This window comes from Odontesthes bonariensis, chromosome 9 (assembly GCF_027942865.1).
Source record: "Odontesthes bonariensis isolate fOdoBon6 chromosome 9, fOdoBon6.hap1, whole genome shotgun sequence".
NCBI classification, from domain to species: Eukaryota; Metazoa; Chordata; class Actinopteri; order Atheriniformes; family Atherinopsidae; genus Odontesthes; species Odontesthes bonariensis.
In genome coordinates, this window is record NC_134514.1 from 9,213,127 (window position 1) to 9,237,288 (window position 24,162).

General features: G+C 41.6%; 2 protein-coding genes across 2 annotated transcripts in view; both read right to left on the reverse strand.

Annotated features, from left to right (window-relative positions):
• Positions 1 to 1,004, reverse strand: part of pak4 (p21 protein (Cdc42/Rac)-activated kinase 4) — a 35,937-nt gene extending 34,933 nt beyond the window's left edge. The window contains exon 1 of the mRNA XM_075473002.1: positions 862 to 1,004. The gene's annotated coding sequence lies outside the window, so the exon portion shown is untranslated. The remainder of the gene's footprint in view (positions 1 to 861) is intronic.
• Positions 1,005 to 11,456: 10,452 nt separating this feature from the next.
• The window catches only part of ccdc9 (coiled-coil domain containing 9), a 31,681-nt gene continuing 18,975 nt past the window's right edge, over positions 11,457 to 24,162 (reverse strand). The window contains exons 15-19 of the mRNA XM_075474570.1: positions 23,601 to 24,132; positions 21,861 to 22,061; positions 21,292 to 21,519; positions 20,061 to 20,249; positions 11,457 to 15,059 (exon numbers count right to left, since the gene is read on the reverse strand). Coding sequence (XP_075330685.1) covers positions 15,055 to 15,059; positions 20,061 to 20,249; positions 21,292 to 21,519; positions 21,861 to 22,061; positions 23,601 to 24,132 — 1,155 coding nt within the window. The 3' untranslated portion in view covers positions 11,457 to 15,054. The remainder of the gene's footprint in view (positions 15,060 to 20,060; positions 20,250 to 21,291; positions 21,520 to 21,860; positions 22,062 to 23,600; positions 24,133 to 24,162) is intronic.

The window sequence follows — 24,162 nt, forward strand, 5'->3', positions numbered from 1 at the left end:
TGTTGCTGCTTAGGTATGGTGTATAATGTGTGAGAACAGTGACCCCTCCATGCAGCTCTGGCATCCCAGGAATGTGTGGTGTGCCCAGCACCAATCGCACAACCTTGCTGACACAAAATCTCCTTTCCACCCCCCGTGCAGCCATGAAAACCTCGAGGACAACACTTATACAGCATATATAACATTATCTTATGTTTTCAAAGGGGAAAAATATAAAAGGGCGAAAGGATATGGAGGAATTATTAGAGCAAAAATGTGGAGTCAAGAGGAAGAGGCGATTTAATCAAACCTCAGACAGACAATATCCTCTTTCCTTTAGTCAGTCCAGACTGTACGCGGCTCAGACACCCGATCCAAGCGCTGTTTCACAGGTGGAAACGGAAGTTTGACATGAGTCGTCACGGGGAAACGATTAAACTTTCAAATGAAGACAAGCTTTCCACATAAAAAAAATCTAATAAGAAAATTTTACCAGAACCAGCTTGTCTCTTGGATTTGTCATTAAGCTTCCCAGCGAGCTTAGAGGGTCTTAGCAAGGAAACACATCCTTCACGTAAAGTTAGCTTTGTTGTGTGTACACAGCTTTTATGTGTTTAAATTATTTTCACAAGTGACTCGCCGCCCTTTACCTTGGCCAGTCATAGCAAACAACAAACTTTACTCTTGGCTGTAAGGGATTATTCACATAACACACAGATAGACGAGGCTGATCTCATCTAAGAGCGAGGCTGGCTAAAACTGAGGACAGCTAACGTTAGCCACCGCTGTTAGCGACTCAACGGGGAGCAGAGCCGCGCCACCAGCTAGCGCTTTAAGTTCACGCTTTAAGTACACTTATTACAACCGAAGGCGCTTACTCACCCAGAAAGTCCCAGGAAAACTTTTTCTGCCGCCCCCAAGGGATGTTGGTAAACTTCCCTGAGCTTAGAAGAGCATGGGCGGGCTAACTTTGGGCAAACTGTATGACATTAGCCAAAGTATCACTTTCCCGGCGCCATGTTGAATAGGGAAAAGAGTACATCCGGGAAACTGGAGCCCAGCACCATGGAAACGGATCAGCAACGGGTGCTGAGAGTCTGATGGCCGCTTCAGAATTCAAGGGATTTTTGCGCATTTGTCATTTAATCTTCGATTGTTTTTACACAAACGTATTCGTGAGGTTTTATTTAGTCAAAATCTAAGATCTCTGAAGCATCCATCAGCTTTTTAGAGGGCCATTTTCAGGAAGTTTGACGTCAAAAGTGGCATCAGATGAAGCTTCACTAGTTCTCCTTTATCAGCCTCTTTATAATGGTGACTGGATTCCTTATTAAGGACTAAAGTACTGAATATAGAAGGGAACAAATAGTTGCAAACACATTATTTATAAATTATAAATCATACCTTCTCCGTTTTGTATGTTATCTAAGGCTAATGTAAAATCTGATCTGTCACTGCACTCAATCTTTATCACAAAACAGAAGCCAAACATGTGGAATTAACAAGAGACAAAACTTTTGGTTACAGTGTCTGCTAGTTCCCTAAACTGCTCAATAAAAAGATTTGTTATAAATGTTATCACTAGAAGCTAATCTGCTATCATTTTATCTCCAGCTAATTGTATTATTGTTTCATGAACCAAGGAAGGAAATAAGACAGAAACATTTGTATCATCAAGTCCAAACAAAAGGTAAAAAGGTAGACCCATAGACCCCATCGATTCAGAAAAGTGAGAATGAATGGAATTATTTGTTCTGAAGGAAATTGGGATGAAGGAGGCTCACACAGAAACCCAAGGGTTTAAGACCTGGGTCTTGGGTAAACTTTATGGGATCAGAGGACTCTGTTTAATCAAATCAATTTGTTATTAAGTCCCATGACGGAGGGGCCCCACCCAAACTGCGCGTTCCCACAGAAATACACTCAGCATGACTAACTGATTGCTAAAGCACAACAAAGAGATGTTATTTATCCACTGTTAAAGGCATTGATTAGTTCAAGATGACCAGATTGTGTATTTGATTTATTTTCTTTAAATTCGCTCACAATATTTGAAAACGTTGGGACTCTGGGTAAAATGTTCATTCAAAACAGAATGCAATGATTTGCAAATTTCATACTTTATTCACAACAGAAAATAGAAAACATTTCAAATGCAGGATGTGAGACGTTTGACTATGTATTGAAACATATTATCTCATCTTGAATTTGATGGCAGCAGCACGTCTCCCTTTTCCCACTGTGTAGTATCCCCTCCTCCTTTAACAACAGTCTGTAAACATCTGGGAACTGAGGAGACCAGTTGTTGGATCTTTAGGAGGGGAATGTTGTCCCATTCTTATCTGATAGATGATTCTAGCTGCTCGACAGTCCTGGGTCTTCTTTTTTTGTATTCTGTGTTTCATGATGCTCCAGATGTTTTCACTGGCAACTGATAATCTCATTGCTGAGTCATACAACTTGATATATTAGGAACGACATTGCCTGTTTCACTTCCAAAGGCAGCACGTTATTCCAGCAGTGTCTCTGCACAGTTTGAGTTACACAACACTGACACCTGGTGACAAAACACGTGTACTGCACCATGTGCCGATGCTCTTCAGTTTGTTCAAGTCTGTCGATAGATAGGAGAAAAAAAAAAGAACACTCTGTAGTTTAATGTTCATCCAGAAGGTTCAAATCCAGTCAAAGTCCACATATCAACCTGACTGAAATGCTATGGTGGGACCTTAAGAGAGCTGCTCATAAACCTGCTGAAGCAACGTTGGAAAGAAGAAAGTTCCTCCACAACCATGTGAGAGACACACAGAAAACCATCACTACAACTCATTGCTGCTAAAGATGGTTCTACAAGCTGATGGATCATGGGGTGTACTTATTTTTTCACACACTACTTCTGCTTTTTATCCTAGTTTTTGTTCAATAAATAATGACACAGTGTAATACGTCATGTGTTGTTCATCTAAGATGATATTTAGCTAATTGCAAGACCTGGTAAGAGAGAGTTTCCTTAATTATAGCAAGACTGTACCTGTTTTTGTTCTTTTGCTTTGTGTGGCTGAACATCTTGTCTTTATACTGTATAAATGTACATATTTATAAACATGTTATATTAGCAGAATTGCATACAGTTGACCCAGTCTATATAAATATGTATCAACATGATTGCCTCTTGTTACTTTTGTATGGAACAAACCACAAGATGAAAACTAATAAAGGCAGCTCATAAATAAGACTTTTTACTAAATTACTCCTCAGCTTAGCAGCTTGCTGGGCAGCCTCACCGGTTTATTGTCCCTCTCTGAGTCAGTAAAAACCCTTTTTGTTTAGATAGTGAGGAGCAGAACTTCATCATCAATCCAGACAGCAATCACGGGACAGCTAATCACTCCAACAAGAGGTCGTGTGTGGTGGGCAAAGTTAGATTAGGGAGACAATTCACAGCAAAACATATCTGGGCCTGCTTCATCACACCTCATAAATTCCAACTTTTACTTTCTGAGGATGGGAAGTGTTGAGCCATAAAATCAGACATTTATTGCCCTCATTGGCTCATATAAGTATAAGCTGTGATGTTGATAAAACAGAAGTGGTATTCATGTGTTTTCATTGCACCGTCGCCTCACAGCAAGGGTTTGCATGTCCTCCTCGTGTACACTGGAAAAAATCCCCCTCCAAAATTAAGTAAAAAAAAAACAACAAATACAAGACGTTTTTTCTTGAAATAAGCAAAATAAATCTGCCAATGGAACTAGTGAAATTCGGCTTGTCCAGATTTCTTGAAATAAGATGTGATAATTAGGACTTTTGAGATAAAAGTGATCTTGAAATTAGTTTAAAAACCTCTTCAAATGTAAAAAAAAAAAAGCTTGTTTCATATAATATGTGACTCAAAACAATTTGTTTTCAAGACTTTTTCATTTAACAAGATAGTCAAGATGTATTGTCTTCAAACAAGTCCCTATATCTGGCTGAAATAGTACTTGTTAGGCAGTTGTGTCTTATATTAAGTGTAATGAGATATTTTGACAAGAAATGAGATATACTTGGTAAGACTTAGATTTTTTTCCAGTGTATGCGTGCGTTCTCTCCGGGTACTCAAGCTTCTGCCACTGCCCAAAAACATGCATGTCAGGTTAATTGGTGACTCTAAATTGACTCTAGGAGTGAGTGTGGATGGTTGTTTGTCTCGTCTGTCTCTGTGTGGCCCTGTGATGGACTGGCGACCTGTTCAGGGTGAACCCCGCCTGTCGCCTGATCACAGCTGGGAGAGGCTTCAGCCCCCCTGTGACCCTGAGTTGGATTAAGCAGGAATAGAAAATGTTAACAAAACTCAAAATGAAAGATGTTGCATCCTGCAAAGTGCTCCTAAATTATGTCTGTCAACCTGAGACTTGAGTGATCAACAAATCTTAAAACTTTACAACCGATTTTTCGTTTTATTTCCCAAACATAATTTAATTTCATGCTTACTTTGATATTTTAGGCACAAAATGAGAAATAAAGTACACACCAAATAGAGAGGCCATATAAATGTTAAGTATACTTATAGAATATTGTACAAATCCATCTTTACACTGCAGTTTTCCTCCCTCTTTGAGCTCCTTGTTGCATAACTTCCTCTACTAAGTGCCTTCACGGATAAATAATTTGAGCAGATGCAGGTTTGCATAATCTTAAAAAGAAAATCCTCCTCGCAGCAACACTGTGTCATTTAAAGAAGCTGCTCGTCTAAATCATATTTGTTAATCACTCACTAAATTCATCTATGACAAGATCACATTTCATCCGAAAGCATCTTAAAGTGCGCAGTTGCTATTTCAAGCTACAGAGGAATCAAATCTGAATAAATGAATGACTATGAGGGTGTACCTTGAATGCTCTTCCCTCCATCTGAGCTGCTGATGTCAGCAGCAGAGAGAAGGAGGAAACTCTGAGGCCAGACATTGATGGAGAGGTCTGAGCTGCAGCCCAGTTTGTTGCTGCTGCAGTCCGGACGGGCCGCGAGCTCTGCTGAGTCATGCCAAGCTCGTCTTCTGGTCCCAGCTGCCGCAGCCTGTGAGGTGGACCCACTGCTGACAACTTCAGCTGCTAATTTAATTATTGATCGAAGGAGGCGCAGGCACTGTCAGAACGGTGCACAGATTGGGCTGAGCAGCTGCAAATAATGCATGGAGTAAAACCACTGGAGCACAGTATGAGGAGATTTTCTGGGTGTGTAACAGGTGATGACCTGGCTGAGATACATTCCTCTGTGATAAGATTCAGAGCAAACAGCAGATAACCAGGTGATGTACAATGGAATAAAAACTACAATTATCCCTCTTTATTGTTCTGTTTATGTAAGGAATGTCACACTGGGAAAAAAATCAAAGTCTTACCAAGTATATTTGTCTCATTTCTAGTCAAAATATCTCATTACCCTTATCATAAGACACAACTGCCTAACAAGTACTATTTCAGCCAGATATAGGGACTTGTTTGAAGACAATACATCTGGAATATCTTGTTAAATGAAAAAGTCTTGACAACAAATTGTTTTGAGTCACATATCATATGAAACAAGCTTTTTTTTTTTTACATTTGAAGAGGTTTTTAAGCTAATTTCAAGATCACTTTTAACTCAAAAATCATAAATATCACATCTTATTTCAAGAAATTTTGACAAGCCGATTTTCACTAGTTCCATTGGCAGATTTTTTTTTTGCTTATTTCAAGCAAAAACGTCTCGTATTTGTTGTTTTTCTTAATTTTTTTTCCAGTGCACAGAATTACTGTTTCCTAGCTGATTTTTTAGCATCAGGAGAGCTTAGATTTTGTTGTTCAGTTTGTATTAAAACCTTCAGTTTGGGAGTGAAACCATTTTCAAGTTTAGCTGCATGAGAATCTATTAACAGCGACTTTTCACACTAAATCATCAACCCATGGAAGTGTTTGATAGACTGATGCGTACAGTCAGAGACGTCTATTCTAAGTCTTAGAGCCGAGAACATGAGAGCAAACGGAGGGAATCACCACTTGTGGGTTTCTACAGTAAATAAATGACCAAATCAGTTTGATTTCAATAAAACTTTTTAATGGTTTGTGAACTTTGGATGCTGATTGTTTCAGTTTTTCAGAGGAATCTGTGTCCGTTCTCGCTGAATCCAAGATTTCAGCTGCTCAATAGTCTGCGGTTGTTGTCTGATTCTCCTCTTCATGATGCCCCTCACACTTTCAGTGGGAGACAGATGTGGACTGCAGGCAGATCAGTCAAACACACTCTGTGAGTATGAAGCCACTCTGTTGGAGGTCGAGCAGAACGAGGTCTGACATCATCCTGCTGAAATAACCACAGACCTCCCGGGAAAAGACGTCACCTTTGTGGTAGTAAATTAAACCTCTGCGACACATATGAAGTCATCCATATCACCACAGACGCTGGCTTTAAACCTTTCTCTGATAACAGCCTGGATGATCTTTCACATCTTTGTAGAAACAGACGTCAGTTTTTCCCAAAAAGCAGCTGAAACTGGACTCATCTGCCCACAGAACACGTGTCCACTGTCTTTCTGTCCCTCTGAGATGAGCTCGTATCCGGAGAACTCGGCCGTGTTTCACACACTGAGGTTTCCCCAGACTCCCTGAACCTTTTTACAATATTCTGCTCTGCAGATGCTACACGATGTTTAACTCCAGACATTCAAGTCTCAAAGTTCATTTACAGGGACCCAGATTTCTCATGCTCTGACATTTAAACTTCAGGACATTTCTCTGCGTAGAGTCCACAGTGTAAACAGATTGCTAAAAGCTCCACGAGGCCTGTATTTATCAGATAACCTTTGGGTTGCATTAGATTGTGAGTTTATCCCAGTATTTGTGTCTATGGACTCTTTATCAATTCGTAATTTTCCTTCTTTAAACTATCAGGGCTACAAAAATGAATATAATGATCTTCTTAAACAGCAGAATTGCACATCAGAGTAGCTTATTTCCATAATTATCATCACACTGGAGTACTGATCAGCTAGAGTTAGAGATTGCATTTTATCCGACACAAAAAGAGAAGTAAATCTGACCCCAACACTGATTTCAAACAGATCACATGAAGCCTTCACGCTCCTCAGGACAACAAAGCGTTTTAAAAAGATAAACATCAGAAAGGTCAGGCGATTTCAGCGGCTGGGGAGAGGCCCAAACAGCTGCTCTTGTTTAATGTTTGTTGTGATCTGGAAAATATACGAGCACAGATTTGTACAGAAGGTGGATGCATGCGGGGAAAAGAGGTCATTTCTATAGAAGCAGAAATGTCTCGGATTCAAAACAGCACTCGGCTGACGTCAGCTGGGCCGCTCCGGTGAAATGTCTCGGTGCTGCTTCAGCTCAGGATGACACCACAAAGTCTGCACGGACGTCTGTTTCAACTCAGAATAATGACACACACACTGGAGTAAATGCATAGTTTATCATATCATAACAGTAAATTCTCAAGGGTACATTCTAAATAAAACAGTCTAATAGATTCAAGGATTGTAGCCTAAATTATGACGTGAGGTGAACAGACTGTCATCTAGTAGAGGTACAAACTGCGTTGAATATCGATGCGAACACTGAGAGCGCGCCTTGCTTTTAACACAACTACTGGAGATCACAATTTAGGCTATGTCCGCTACAATACAGTATTGGTTTTAAGTTCCTTCTGATACCTGAATAAAAACAGCATCCTGCTGTGGAAAGAAAGAAGAAAGTCAATCATTCTGCTACGGGCAAATGTTGAAAAGGTCTCAGTTAGTGCAGAGAGGAGGAAGTCCTGAAGGGCTTTTTCAGGGGGGGTGCCGTAGGATATATTTGGAGTTTAGGGGGCTCCTCTTGGGGCTAACAGGTTTCTACAGAGGTTATAAGATTCCAGGTGAGTGTTTTCAACCCACTTTAGAGTTCACTGGATGATGTGTTCATGGTTTGTGAGCGTCTTAATTTAAGTTTCCAGCTCAGGGAAGCAAGCAGGAAAGAACATGAAAGAGTTAAAGCACGGACAGATTACCGAGCGGCCCGACTGGGCACAGATCCTGCTACAGAGTCCTCTGATTATACACATCAAACATTCAGTTCGTAGGGACCATCGCTGCACGTCCATTTCAGTTTCATTAGCAGCTCTAAGCACAACACAGCTGAATCTCCTAGTACAGTGTCAGCAGTTGATTTATGTTGCGTTAGCTCTGATTCTGCCGCAGTGAATTTGATCCGTTCTCCGACTGTTCATTGTAACGTTACAGAGAACCAATGTTAAAATGAGTGGTTCCAAAATCAAATATATTCTGATTTTTTTTACATTTTAGAGCGGTAAAAGGAAGAAAATCATGAAAGCAATTAACACAACTCTTGGAATACTAATTCAGTCATTTACAGGATCAATAAAGAATTAAAAATTTGGAGTTTGAACTGTTTTATCTGCTCAGGCGAGTGTGGTGGGAAGCTTTGGGATCTGAGACCCGGAGAGCCTTTCTGCATCTCCACTGAGAACTGAATGCTGACATTTAACTGCGGGAGCTTTTAAAGACATCTGGTTTACCTGCAAAATGTCAGTCGGTGTCAGGAGGGTGTGAGGGGGCCTTTTGCGTGTCTGTGCCCAGGAGCTCTCAGCCAATCAGAATCCGCCCATGGCTTAAACAATTCAACTCGAACCTCCATTTATGCACAAATATCCCAAGAATGAGTCAAAAACGGAGAGGGAAAAGTCCATTTTTGTGTGTGTATGTGAGATATTCTCTTGCTGGAAAGTGAGGCGAGACGTGAGCTGTGAGGAGGGGAGAGTAAAAAGCTCAGGGGGTGTTGGAGAAGATGGAAAATAACCCCCTCCCCACCGCATCCTGCATGCGGAACACAGACGCTCCTGCCCCCCTCTGTCCTCCTCCAGGTCCTCGGCTCCTAAACTCTGGCTGTAGTCGGACCCCCCTCCCCACCCCGCTGCAGACTCCTGTCAGGTATGTGCAGTCACCTGGAAAATGCGCGCGTGCGGCTTCAGTCATCCTAACCTCGGCGCGCACTCGGTGCGGTTCGGAGCCTCGGTGCTGGTGCCGTTTCCCGGCTTGTCGGGTGTCCAGAAAAACACATAGTAAATAACCAGGATGAACGCAGCCACGGACACGCAGAGGAAATAGGCGATGGCCATCGCCACTTTCACCCAGATCTTAGTTGACATGTTGGCGTGCTTGGCCCGCAGCTCGCCGGGATAGCTCGGCCTCCGCTTCATGTCCCCGTTCAGCTTCTCCGCGGTCATGCTGGCGTGTCTCTCGGCCGCTTTCATCTCGGTATGAGCGCTATGATCTTATTCGACGGTTTTTCCTCTGCTGGCTGTTGCCTGTTCATTTGAGTCCGGACAGTAAGCACAGATGCCCCCGCTTTCCTTCACGGCTCTCCGCTCCTCCGGTCCCGGTATCGGTTGCAGTCTGAACCGCGGGGCAGCTGCTCGGGTCCCCGCCGCTTTGCTCTGGTGCTCAGTCCGCGGGATGCTGGAGCCTCTGACCCCTGTGAGTCCTCAGTGCGCACCGGGCAAAGTGAACTCAACGATGCTTTCCAAGCATGAGCTGGATGGGACCGCTGTGAAGCTCTTTGAATGGAAACTGGTCATTTCCGGTATGACTTTTCAAAATAAACGCGATTATATGCAAATGCGTTAACACGCAGACTTCTGTTTACTAATCAGGACTTTCAAGGACTGCAAACTAAGTCATATTCTTCAGAGGATATGATTTAGTTATGTCTTTTGCGTGTTTATTCAAGCAAAAAAGTCTCAAGAAAGATGGAAAAACAGATTATGTTCTAGTTCATGTCCTGGTTTTCATATTTTCAGCGTACAGGAACAAAAAAAAAAAAAAAAAAAAAAAAAAAAAAAAAAAAAAAAGAGCTGCTAGGGCCCTCATACCCAGGCCCAGTCTAAAGTATAATGCAAAAATAATCAGAAAAGAGAAAAATGCCGTTTTGTGAACACATAATCCGTCTGTTTTTTCTGCCACGCTGCACGACTTTCAAAGTATTTCAGTAGAAAGTGTGGTTTTTGTGTCCAAAATAATAAACTTATGTGTCAAAACTTATTTGCCAGTTAAATGCAATGCAACAGTTGTTTTGTGACCCTGTGCTCCTCTTTAGCGTTATTGTGTTACGTGAGACTGGGTTGTGATACCAGTTAAGGCCAGAAAGTTAGCAATTTATGCAGTTTTAATATGAAGAGCGTAAAGTTGACCTTACCTACTTTGACAATACGATATGAAATCAAGGAATAAACATTTAAAAATGTCCTATTTTCTCCAACTCACAGAAAAACCCGAGTAAGAAATGGCTTCAAACCTTTTTAAATTAGACCACAAAAAATTATACAGACAGATTTCATTCAGTTGGCTTTAGCATTCGGTTTCAGCTGCAAACATAAAATACAGTAATAAAAAAAAAGTTTTTTAAAAATTAATTAAATAAATAATAAATACATTTAGGGAAGAAAAAAAAAAAAAAAAAAAAAAAAAAAAAAAAAAAAAAAAAAAATCGGTGAAATCATACATTAAAACAGCATTAAAGTGTGGACAGTTTTTAATTAAATGAATCTTATATCGATCTTATTAAGAAGCAAACTGATGAACTCGCTTGAAAAATAAATACTGGAAAATAACTTATTAAAACATAAATGAGACAGATTAGACTAAAGGTAAAAGTGTTTATGCACTACCTGATTGTGGGGTTTGGTGAAGGCTTCATGCTGCCAATGAATGATCTTTCCTGCTTTTTAATGTATAAAATTAATTGGAAATTCAGGATTTAAAAAAAACGCAAATAAGCCCAAAAATTAACAATAATATTCTTGAGTGTACAGAGTTTTTTTTTATGTTCCTACACGTGTTCACTGTTTTGTTTAACTAAATTTAACCGGAGATGATTACATTCATGTTTAGACTGGATTGACACGCATGAATGAGTCATAATTCTAATAATAAGGATGGAGGAACTATTATTCTGAAGTGAAATCTGCCCAGTTTCCGGGATCTTTCCGCTTTTCTCTATCCGACTTGACGCTGCTTCGGACGAGGAGGAGCTCAAAGTACGCAACATCCAACGATTGGGTCACAGTTTGAGAGAAACGTCCCGCAGCAGAAGATGCGGGCGCAGAGCTGCCTGCATCCACACCGATTTTCATCCTCCAACCTGCGAAATCTGCACCTCAGCTGGTCGCCGGAGACATCAAAGACACAACAAACCAGGGGGGATAACAGGTGAGTCACAGCCCGATGATGTACTGCTACCAGGAGATGAAAAGAAAAACCAGAGCCTTTCTTCTTCCTGACCTCCAGCAGCAAGGTCAGAGGTTCAAACACGCCAGGATATTCAGTCTGTAGGCTGGATGAGGCATCCAATCACGTGCCTTCAGCGGCTGTCAGCTCACAACTTCAACTGAAGTTATCTGGACATGGATGCAGTCTGAACGTAATCTCTCACAGAAACAGACATCAAGATTCGAGCCATCGAGGAAACACATTTATTGACTTAAAGAGCAGAGGATTTGATTGGTGAACACATTTTTTGAAAGCTGAACAAGCATCTCCTGTGTGATATGTGAGCTGACATTCATCTCATCAATGGCTTTGGCAACAGAAAGATGCCACACTTTGATTCATGCTAGCTCTGATCATTTTATACAGTACATAACAGCTGAGCGCCACTCCAAAAGCAAACCCTGTTGGTTCTCTGAGAAATTTAAATCGGGAAGACACCATAGAAATGGCTGTACACGAAAATCATTGCAGCCTTGAATACAATCGGTCATCAGTGTGTCAGAGAAAGAGGTTAAACTGATTAAATCCTCCCTTAGAGTCAGTCACAACCAAAAACTGTCCGACAAAAATAAACAATAATAATAATAATAATAACAGAGCTCCTACTTATTCCGTCATGCATAACAGATGCTAATCATTTTAAAAAATCAAATCGAAACACTCATAAATGTTTGAAGCAACACATATCTGACAGCTCAGGTCAGCAGAGCTCATTTTAAGACTTTTAAGTCCCCGCGGCGCTGCTAGCCGAGTGCCATTTGTTTCTAAAGGTCATCACATGTTCTGTGGAAAAAGAAACAGGGCTGATAAAAGCACACTCTGCTCTGATTGGTCAGCGCCAGTGGCCTGAACAGGCTCCGCCCACCATTCTGCAAGCTGAAATTAGAAGCTCATTGGATGCAAAATAAGAACACGCCCACAAGTACAGGATGAGTCATCAACATTTTTTCGGAGCGTTTCCAGGAAATTAAAAAAAAATAACAACATTAAAAACAAATATCCACAAACTTTAAAGAAATGTTCCATTTGAACTGAAATCACCTGTATAGAAGCAGCTTGTGTAAAAGATATTTGTTTACAGGTAAAGAAAAACCAGCAGGCGGCACGAAGCACGAAAACATGTCAGAAATTAAATTTTTGTCTGGAGTTTTGGCCAAAGATGACAAGGCAAACCACACACACTTGCATATTCCTACACCTAAATCTGACTGTTAAATCTTCATCTCACAGCAGTCAATATAGGATTCGTCATCTTTTGTCATAAATATGCAAAACAAAAATATTCGGATCACACAGGCAACACTTTACAAACGCTCAGCTGTGGAATGGTCATTTGCATTTAAAAAACTATACATATTGCAGTTTCTTCCAACCCAAATGCATAATTTTATTCCTCGGAACCAGAACACAAAGACATTAAAGCAACTCTTCAAACGCCACAGGTGCTCGCCACAACTCGTGTGATTCGGAGGCCGAGCAGAAAACAAAGAAAACTCAAACAAACCAAAGCCCTTGGTATGCTGAGGTATGACAGAAGGTTTCATTCCAAAAGAAACTGAATGAACAAGCTTAAAAATACATCATTTTACTTTAAAACAAACAAAAAAATATCACTATTTTTCATATCATTGTGAATCATTCATGTTTTTTTGTTTAGGAAGTCAGAGGTCTTTGATGGATAAGACAGACATCGGATCTATAGTTATAACTGGTATTTGTCACATGAGCACGAGGCAATTTGCACCTTTAAGCTTTATGTTAATGTAGGCGAGAGCATCATTTCACTCAAACAGCCGGTCCCAACTACATGATGAGGGAAGGAACTGTTGATTTTTGGGGAGTCGAACAGCCTCATGAAACGTTCTTCGACTCATTGGCTGAATGAAGGCAGCTGAGATCGCCGTGATAAAAATGTCACATGATGCCCAACTCACACACTCATGATAGGAGCTTATGTTGAATTCATTTCCAAGTGGGAGCTCAGAATTTCAGATTATCAGACAAGCCACTTCTGTCATTCCCGAATCTGTACACCTCGAGGAATCGAGTATGTGAGAGATGCAAGCAGAGAGGAGTCAAGGTAACAGGTACAGAACTAAATGAGCCATCATTTTAAAACGTTAACTTAATTAGGTGTGACACAGCTGCTCATTTGTCAGTTGTTTTTCCAGCAAACCGTACAGTTTGTGAAAATATAAATGCGTCGTGGCCCCTGTATGATGCCAAAAATACTTCTTTAAAGGACAAACTGAGCATCACGAGAGCCCTCCGTCGTCCAGCTGCAGTTTAGAAAAGTCATTTAAAATGCAGAGACAATCTACCATCCAGCCTCAAACTATGTGCTTTAGTTCAAACGAATAGGGGCCAGCGACGGGGAGATTTTAGTGTGATGAAAGTAAAAAAATACTTAATTTCACAGCCGATCTTTTAACGTATCCCAGCTGCTGTGCACTCCTGTCATTGTTAAGAGGTTTGAAAAAATAAAAAAGAAGAGAACCAAGGCGTTATTATGATTATTAAATACAAATATGTTTAAAAAGGTTTAAAAAGTGTCTCCTAAACAAGTTAGAGATATTTAAAACTCAAGAGTAATTCTTCATTGAAATAAAAGAACAGAAAAACCTTGATTCTTTCGGCCTTCTTACCGACTTCAGCAGGAGTTTGATCACTAGAAATGGTTCGATCTAACAGGATAAGGTTCGTTTGTGACAGATGGTTTATCCCATCGCCTGCCAAATACTTTCCAATAAAAACCTCCAGGTTGATTCAGGTACATCAAGAGTACAAAAGTCTGAGTTTCCACTTAAAATGTGCAGTCAACACAGCGTTAAAGTAACGGAAATGGGACTAATGTTGGGTTGTAGGGCCAGACCTCTGAATCTGCTCCTCGCCTTCAGGACTCAGAACCCACATAACTTTGTTTAGGGAGTCAGATGAGTAGCTGCAAGAAATCTCTGGGAAAACTGACCCAGTTGCATCATCTGTAATGCAGACACCAGGTTTTTAAAGCCATCGAATATGGATTAAATACTGCTAAATCTGTGGAGAACTCTTTAAACACAGGTTTCTACTGGACAGATGTTGGGTGGCTCACTCCATTCCAAGGTTAACAAGACATCACTGATAGGCATCCACACCAAAATTAAACATGTCTGAGACAAAAGAAGTTCAAAAAGCATAAAAAACGTCCCAAACAAAAGTCGTTTAAAGACTAAATGGTCAGCAGACCAGTTACAGATTTCTGTATCATTTTCTCCAGTGAGTGCTGCACACATGTGTTACCGTCATCAGCCAGAACGCTGCTCATAGCTCATCGACGCGCCAGCTGATTCTCGCCATCAGGCCGGGACGGGCTGCGGTTCAACTCATTAGAAACACAGAAGAAGAACAGACTTGTTGCAGACTCGTGTGACGGCAGTGTGAAAGCATTTCTACACATAAACCAAACGGATCGTGCTGTTTCTATTCTCCCCCCTGCAGAAAAAAAAACAAAGATTAAACATTCTGAATATTTTTAGCTCTGAGACCCTGACGGAAGTGTCACCCTTCGTGTCTCAGTGCTGAACAGAGAGATGAAACACTGAGGCGGATTCGACTCGGTGATTCAAAGCGGCTCAGAGGAGAGCACTAAAAAGAGGCGATGCTCAGTCCTTCCTCCTCATGATGGTTTAAGTCACTTATTTAGATATATGATGGTCATTCCAGCGATGACTACTGTGATGTTCTTCGTCCGTCTCTTCCTTCATCCTCCTCAGACGAGTGTTATCTCCTGCCAGCTTCAGCCTGTTGATACAAACACATGAGGAAGTGCTGTGGTGTGTCTATGTGTAGTCAGTGTTTCTATCCAAAGCACAGCAGCATCACTCAGTTTATTCTGCTGCTGAATGGAAGAAATGATCCTTTACCCTCTGCCTGATCATCAATACTCAATCATCCAGCTGTGAAAAAAGTTCACAGAGAAGACGTAAAACAACACGTCCTCATCCTTTAAGTCATTAACACCATTTAGATTCGACCCCCTGAATACAACGCTCTACAAACAAGCTTTTGAGATGCAAATACAGATAATTCAGTTTTTAAAATGCACAAAGTTCCCCGTCATAATGAATAAATTCCATCTATTGAGAGTCAGCTGGAGGAACGCGATTCTCTAAATTCACAGCAAGAAAACTTGTGAAAATGGTTTCTTCCTTTCTGTAAAATCTGATCTGTATCATACCAAGATGAGTTCTAAAATCTTCAGCATTAAGACCAAACAAAACATCAGCTTTTTTGGTTCGGAGCTCGTGACAAAAGATCTGTCTGCAGATGTGAGTCCTTATAGAGCGAGTTGGTGGCGGGTTTCAGTGGGTTAAACAACAGCAGAAGTTGTCAGTTGTATTTCCACTTCGATGAGTTCTCGGGGAGCTAAAAAAAAAAAAAAAATAGTGAAAAACAAACGGCCACTTTCACTGGAACGACTGGAAAAACAAAAAGAATTGAGGAAAAGATACGGAACTGTGATTTTACATGGAAACATCAAAGACCTGGAGTCTTAATAGTGATTATTTCAGAATTAAAAAGAAACTTGAATCAGTAAAAGCTTTCATTTGTTGTGTAAACACACACCGAGACAATTAGAACGGTCTGCACGGTGCACGACGGGCTAAATTTAGTTAAAGCTCAAACACAACATAAGAGTACACGTCGTTTTCGTGAGCTCTGCGTTAATCTGATGATGACGCATAAAATTAGCTTAAAGATTGCTCAATCTGAGCCTCATTATCGCCCGTATCTGGGCGTGAAATTTAACTGTTGGAATGACATAACTGGGAAATTAATGGAAGTTCACTTCAATTAGCTTCTTCTTCTTTACACTCCAGTTAAAACGAGTCAGGGAATTCCATTAAAACTGAATAAATAGTAATAAATATTCAGCACTGTCACGGCGGAATGAACCAACGCCTGCAGTCGCTCTTTGTCGGAGGCTTTGTACGGTCAGGTATGGTTAGAATGACATCACATAAACACACTGACACTAAAAGGATGATACGACCAGAAGTAGTGAGCACCTTCACTCTGCTACATTTCACTGGTTTTGTGTTTTGTGTTACAGCTGTTGAGCAGTGTCTGTTCATGGCATTTCTGCTCAATATGGGTCCGATTTGCTTCCTTGTTTTTGACATACAAAGATAATTTTAGGATAATTTCTTTTCTCGGATGATGCGGGAGTGAAACAGAACCTGTAAACTGAGCTGATTGTAGCCCACATTTAGCTTTAGATTCGGTTAAAGGGTGATTATTTGGTACCACATTGCACATCTGTCCAACTCGTCCTGCCATGTCTTGCTTTCTGATCTTGTAAGGCTCTGCCTGTAGAATCATTAGAGCAGTTTTATTGTGTTTCAGTACCAGTGTTTGCTGGTACTTTTGAGTGATTCGTGCCATTCATCTCCATCCGCTGTCAAGATTCTTTGCTCTGGAGCCTCAGAAACATCACACGATAATTCAATCAAACTTCAAACGTCTCCCTTCTATCTGCCCTATCATCTGTCGTGCAGGCTGCAGCTCATTTCCTCTGAAAAAGCCTTTTAAAAGCTTAATTGCGCCTCTAATTTCCCTGGTTTCCTGATCTCCACCCTGACACCACCACACAATTGCGTATGCATGCACGTAAACACACACACACACACACACACACACACACACACACACACACACACACACACCACACAACCCGACCATGAGCTCATCTGACTTCTGCTGTTTATCACAAATGAATCAGGTAGAGATGATATGAGCAAAGAAGAAAAGATGACAATGGTGATCTTTCCTTGCAATTAAAATCATATTTTAACGTACTTATATTTCAACCAAAAGTCTTTTTGCAGCGTGTAGCAACATATATAACCGGAGCAGAACTGCAAATAATATGAATCTGTGGGAACAAAATGTTACTAAACAGTTCAAACCTAAAGATATTGAGATTACGGTTATCGTCTGATATAGAAAATCATGGAAACGTCACCCTGGAGACACTGAACACCGGTCAGACTTTGTTTTTAACCATTTCAGACCTGAGGCTATTTTAAAATTGTAAAAACTTGACAGAATCGTCACCATCAAGTTCTCTTTGGAAATCAAAAGTATCCGAGAGGTTAAACTTTCGGCTTCGATTGTAAATTATTGACTCAAATCAATATATAAAGCATCATTCAAGAAATTGTGTGAACCTTAAAACTAAGGCTGCGTCGAACGATTATTTAGGTAGTTGAGTATCTATCGATTATTCCCTTAATTACTAAAGTAATCTTATATGTTCTTCACTCGAATCCATTTCAACTAACAAGCCTTCTGATTTAGCTACATTGTGTGAATTAAAACAAGGCATTGAAGCAAATAATGAGTATCAAGGACTGTTTATCATTGAGATATTTGAACACCAACCTTTGTAAAGCACATTCCTGGGCCTGAAACTGCCCTAAAATGCCCAGCTCACTTAGTCTTTGTGGGTTTTTGATGGCGTCTTTGTTAAATCCCACAATTTTAGGGGGAGAAATAAAGCAAAACTCTCTGGTGTTGCTTTAAGATGAAAATATCGTTGTTTGTTCATCTTGAAAAAAGGCCTAATCATCTCCCCTGAAAAGAACAAATACGCAAACATCTCTGTAGATCTTCAGGTGATAAATAATGACTGAACTCAGTAGGATATGAGCTGTTTTCTAACTAAAAAATTCCTCCTCCTGCTACAGCAAACATTTTAAGTGACCAAACAACGACAATCAAACTGTAATTTTCCACACCAGACGCCTCTACATTTCCTCTTAGGCTCAGATTGAAAGAAAGAAAACAATATCTTATTTCCATTTCGGTCAGATCAAGATCAAGACCATCTTTCCTGTTTTATATGCCATTATATTCATCTTAGAACTTTGCTATTAGCCAAAGCGATAAAACCCCTCAACTCTCTTTGAGCGGCTATAAAAAGATGGGTAATGACTGGACTTCCATTCTGTGGTTTATTCACTTAGATCACTTCTGAACCACAGCGTGCCGACAACAGACAGACGGATAGCTCATGTGGAGAGCCGATTATTGATTCCAACGAGGGTGAGTGATTACTCTTCCCACTGGTGGCCCCGGAGCTGAAAATGTCCACACTAAATGATTCATGATACCACGAAGTGCTTTGGATACAAGTGCTCACACTGTAGACAATACAATGTGCAATTATGAATACAAATGCGGGTTTCTGACTGAATCTACCACTCAGGTAAGGATGAGGTCATTGTACGACTAAGACACAATTTCATGACAAATTGACGTGATAAGTGTGCAGAAAACAGCTGAAGCAGGAAGCTGACAGTTTGTTGCATTCATGGCAAGAAGGAACCAGAACATGAAGGCAGAATAAATTAAGATGCTAACAACAGCATGCTAACAATGATATTTTAACAAGAGAGAAGCGATGGTCCAACTTAAAAGGGATTCATTATTGCTCCGATCTGTAGATAACTTCCTGTCTGTTAATCGATGCAGAAACTGTTGAGACATTTCATATTTATCCCGACGCTACACTGCTGATAAGCCCATCAAAACATGAGCTGAATCAAGCTTTGAGTTAGTTCTACTCCAGAATATGTCGTCATTCTTGTTGGCTGATAAAGGCTCAACGTGCGCGCCACATATAAAGTCCATATTTGCTTTTACTCTTTGTTTTAACTCTCAGATCTCAGGTTTTGCTTGAAAAAAAAAAAAAAAAGTAGTGAGGTCTTAAATCCCATGTTTGATTGGTTCGGGTCATTTTAACAGGGTTATTCACACTAATCCAGGAACAAAAAAAGAAAAAAAGAAAAAAAGAAAAAAAAGGGTGAACTGAAGAGAAGAAGTTGTTTTGGGACTGCACAGATGAATGAAGCCTGAGTGACAGAATAAAGACTCAAAATGCAGACCAGGAAATATGTCTCAGAAACAGTTCAGAAATAAGGCGTTAAAGAGGAGCAGAGCATATTTTGAAGGGAGCAGCGCAATATCTGAGCTTCAAAAACAATACAGAAATATGCCCAGGACACATTAAAGTTACATTCATGAGTCTAATTTGATATTAGTGTCTCTAATTAGTAATATAAGAACAAAAGGTAGTTTCCCAGATGTCTGTTGGGTTGAGCCTTACATCTGGAAACATCTGGTTCCATAGATGCCATGAATGAAGACACAAAAAGAAGGGTAAAATCTGACTTTGACCTGTCTTTTTCTCTCCTCAGAGGAAACAAACTCACATCACCGAAGGAGAGAATAAGAGGAGGGTCACAAAGTTTGCAAACGGGACGGCATGCAGCATCATCACACAGTCATAAAAGCATAAAACCAAAGAGGGAAAAGGTTTTACATGGTGAGGAAGATGAAAACAAGAGGAGCAGCAGGGGAAGTTCAAACCACACAGGGAATGAATCCAAATAAGGAAGTGGATTAAATGTTTTCAGTCCATCAAAGGAGAAGCAGGAGGGCAGCCAGAGGAGTTTCAAACAGGAGGAGGGATCCTGATTGGTTGCATGAGGCAGCAGAGGTGTCACAAACTGGTGTCAGACCCAAAGCCGTGCAAAACACAGAGCGTGTGCGAGTGTATGAATGTAACTTTGGGTGTGTGAAGCCCCCAAACGGCTCCCATCTGTATTAATTTAAAAAACAAGAGTGAGGATGAGGATGTCAAGGCAACACGGCATGAAGCGGGGGGGGGACGTTAGAGCTGCGTAGGGGGGTTCTTACAGTAAGCCACCGTCTCAAAGTCAGTGATATGGACCGCACCTGAGGATGTCTGCTCAGAGGATGTCTGCTCAGAGGATGTCTGCTCAGAGGACTGCACCGCCTCTGCTGCCGGAGCGGCGTCGGTCCCAGCGGGCGCCGGGTCGTCGTCTTTCTCTGCTGCTGCTGGTTCAGAGCGGCTCTGCTCGGCCTCAACCACGGCAGGAGAGGGACGGGAGTCGGGCTCGTCTCCTGTCAGAGAAGCATCACTTTAGTCTTGTGGATTGTGGCCCTATACACACACACACACACACACACACACACACACACTAGCCCAGTAGCTGCTCGCTAAGCAGTTGTTGTCCTGTGTTTTGTGGTCATCTGTATCCACATTTATGTGCGATTGCTGCTACTTGTGCTTTTTTGTTTGTTTGTTTTTTCCCTGCCTACAGGTGCTCCTGGTGGCTCTAAGGCTGGATTCCCCACAGAGGCCGTGGATCGTCTTCTGTTTTGTTTTTACAGGTGTAGCAGCTGGTTGTCTGGTTTTTCATTGTTTCCTCTGATTGTTTCTTCCTATTTCTGATCCGTTTCTTTTCTTCGCTCTTCCTCTTTCCCTGTACAGTTCGGCATTATCACATGTTAAGTATTATAACAAAAATAAATAAATAAGTAGTTGATGGGCATCAAGGGGAGCTTTACATTAATAAAGCTTCCCTTGGCAAAGCAAATGTGTTTGGCATAAGTAGTGTAGAAGCTAAGCCAATGCTTTAAGCCACTGAGGTATTTTGATATTAAAACCTAGTTGACGCACTTGGACCATACCATCACGGATGAATAAGAATCCTGTTGCGTTTGAGTTTTGATGCAAACAACTCCAAAAATCACATATCTCATGGTTACATCCACACGGAGCACAAAGTGATGCTGCACAACGGTCAAAAACTGTTTGTTATATGCACAAATGTAACCTTTGCATGTCTATATTCCTGTGGGCTGACAGTTTTTTTTTGTTTTGTTTTTTTGGTTGTTGTTTGTTTTTGTTGTATATTTTTTTGTGTGTTTTATATGTGGTTTATACCTGGAAAAACTTTATAAATAAAGTGTTTAAAAAAAAAAAAAAAAAAAAACTGTTTGTTATTCCCCAAAGATAAAGGAAATATATACCCGCAAATCACAATCCGACAATCTGACAAACAACAATTAACATAGATCTGCTCTTACAAGCAGTATTCAGATTACAATTCTGCTGCCATAATGCTGGAGAGGACAAGGGGAAAAAAAAAAAAAACCTCACCTGTCTGCTCAGAGGATGTCTGCTCAGAGGATGTCTGCTCAGAGGATGTCTGCTCAGAGGATGTCTGCTCAGAGGATGTCTGCTCAGAGGACTGCACCGACTCTGCTGCCGGAGCGGCGTCGGTCCCAGCGGGCGCCGGGTCGTCGTCTTTCTCTGCTGCTGCTGGTTCAGAGCGGCTCTGCTCGGCCTCAACGACGGCAGGAGAGGGACGGGAGTCGGGCTCGTCTCCTGTCAGAGAAGCATCACTTTAGTCTTGGACTATTTGCAAACTAAATGTCAGTCATGGCAGTTTTATAAGCTACTGTATTAAAGTAGATACACACCGACTTATGCTAATGGTTTTACACGAAGCGTAAACACAACACATAAATAAATCATACACTGCAACCAAGAACAAACAGCAGAAGGGATAAAAGACAGTCTATATCTTAGAGGTGTGTGCTAACATACTAGCACACACCTCTAAGCTCTTAAACACAAGCTTAAAATCTAAATTTAATATCCTCAGAGTCACTGACAGGACTATAGACTCTCAGTTTTGTTTTTTGGAGGGATGGGGGATGCATTACCTTGTGGTGGAGCAGCAGGTGCATCCTGGGCCATTATTACAGCAGCCTCACTGACCTCTGAGGCGTCTGTGTCAGAGGGAGCCGAGGGGGCGGGGTCAGATGGCACTGCAGCGGGGGGCTCTGTTGTGACCACCTCTGCTTCTGCTTCTGACTCTGTCAGAGTCGGCTGCGTTTTTTCTGACAGAGAGGAAACGTCTGTGGCTGAGCAGGGAAGGCGAAGAGACAGCGGTGGTGAAGAGGAGGAAAAACAAGAGAAGACTTGGTGAAACATCTCGAAAGTCAGGCAGAAGAGCTCTACAACCAAATTTCTGTCTGCAGAGACATCCAAGTGATAGAGAGAACTCATATCAAACAACAAATAGGCTGGGAGGCTCATTCCTGTCCACACCTGCTGTGGTAATAAAATGATCTAGAACTGCCAGGAATGGGATTTGGACTGGTGGTCCTGACAAAACTAAAGTGGTTTTCAGGTAAAAACCCAAATTGTTCTGAATAATCAGTGAGAAAAGTGCTGGATAAAAGCAAAAAAAACATCTTTTACAGGGTTTCTCCTCCAAAAGCAAAGCAACAGTTGAAAAATGTGAGTTTGCATAAAATAATGAAAGTTCACAGCAATAAAGATCAAGACTAACATAAAAAACGTCACATGTGTGGGGTGTTATCGCTGTGTTTCCACAGAATTAAGAGAAAAGGCTAAACACAGAAGAAAGTAATCCCAGAAAGTCCAACAAATGCGCAGTCATAACCAGCGAGCACAGAAAGAAAAGACGACTGATGTTATTTGAGCTGTAAAACACGTAAGATGATCAGAGACGCAGTAAAAAGCAACAGGTGGTTCGTTGTCTCCTCTCAAACCTCTCGTCCATTCACTGAACCTGAAGCTTATCCAATAGTCTGACTTGGCCCAGTTTGAAACTTGTTGCTAGGTCACCGAATATAGCAATAAAGTTTTTTCAGTAGAGAAAAGCTGATCATGTGTTTTGATCCAGCGCATGTGCACACGCAGGAGGAGTCAGTGTTGATGAGCATGTTCGAAACCCCATACTACATTCTACATACTCATCGATCAGACAGTATGCAGAGCATTTACCCACAATGCATTTCGCTCCTGCCCGAGCCAAAATCAGCCGACCTGAAGCTGATTTCGCTTAAGCTCTAAACTCTGTAAACTTTAGCAACATTTGAAACAGTTTCAGGTGAGAAAGTAGTCGTTTAGATCCCCAACGTGTTGAAAACCTGACAAAATACCGGCTATTTACAATTTTGTTCCGACGAATTCGGCGCTGCTAAAGCTAGCCGCAGTGAGCAACGCACTTCCGGTTATTTTCACAAAATAAAATACCCGTTGCCTTTTATCAAAGGGAAAGCCATTATGATTCAATTGGTGCTTTTGTTTGAAAACAGGAAGTGAACCTACCCTCGTTGTAGCTAGCTTGAAACTGCCGTTTTGACAGGAAATGACGATCGGCGACGTCACGTTACGTTGCATCTTGGGTAGTTTGAGTATGAGTAGTAACCTCATGATGCATACCCAACATTTCAGAGAATCTAGTATGCATCCGGGAACTTCTTGCTTACTTAAACTCGCATACTAACTCAAAAAGTTAGTAGGAGTAGTGGGAGTAGTAGGAGAAGTATGCGGTTTCGAACACAGCCGATGTGTTGGTGAGATTTTTAGCTGTTTTTGTGCTGCTGTTGACACAGCTGTGCTGCCCACTGAGGTGTGTGTGTGTGTCCCACCTGCATGCTCCTCTTTCTGTGGCTCAGTCGGTTTATTGGAGCTGGCAGCTCTGCTCTCCTCCTCCTTCTCTTCCTCCCGGTCCTTCTTCTGGGGGGGGCTGGATTCAGTGCTGGAGGGCTTCAGCGGGCTCTCGCCCCCCATGCTGCTGCGGGGCGACAGCATCTCCATCTCCTCCCCCCAGTCTGTCACCGGCTGGTGGCCGTCCAGCGGCAGGAAGGGGCTGAGGGGTTTGCCTCCCTCTGGTGACTCCTGAACTGCCGTAGGTGGGGGGATGTGGACCTTCGGCCTGGGCGTCCGCTGCTCTTTGGGGCTTCCCGCCGATGTCGTTCGTGATCGAGGCTTGGAAAGCGCAGGCGAGCCGTCCTTGCTCTTGCCTCGTTTCTCTTTCCCGGTGTCTTTCTTCTCATCGTCCCTGGGGTCGTGCTCTGAATAGATTCCCTCCTCCGCTACTTCCTCCTCTTCCTCTCCATCACTGGCATCCTCCCAGCCTTCATCATCATCACCTGCCCCGTCTCCATTCTTCTCCTCCACCTGAGAAAAGGCCGGATGAGGGGATTAAAG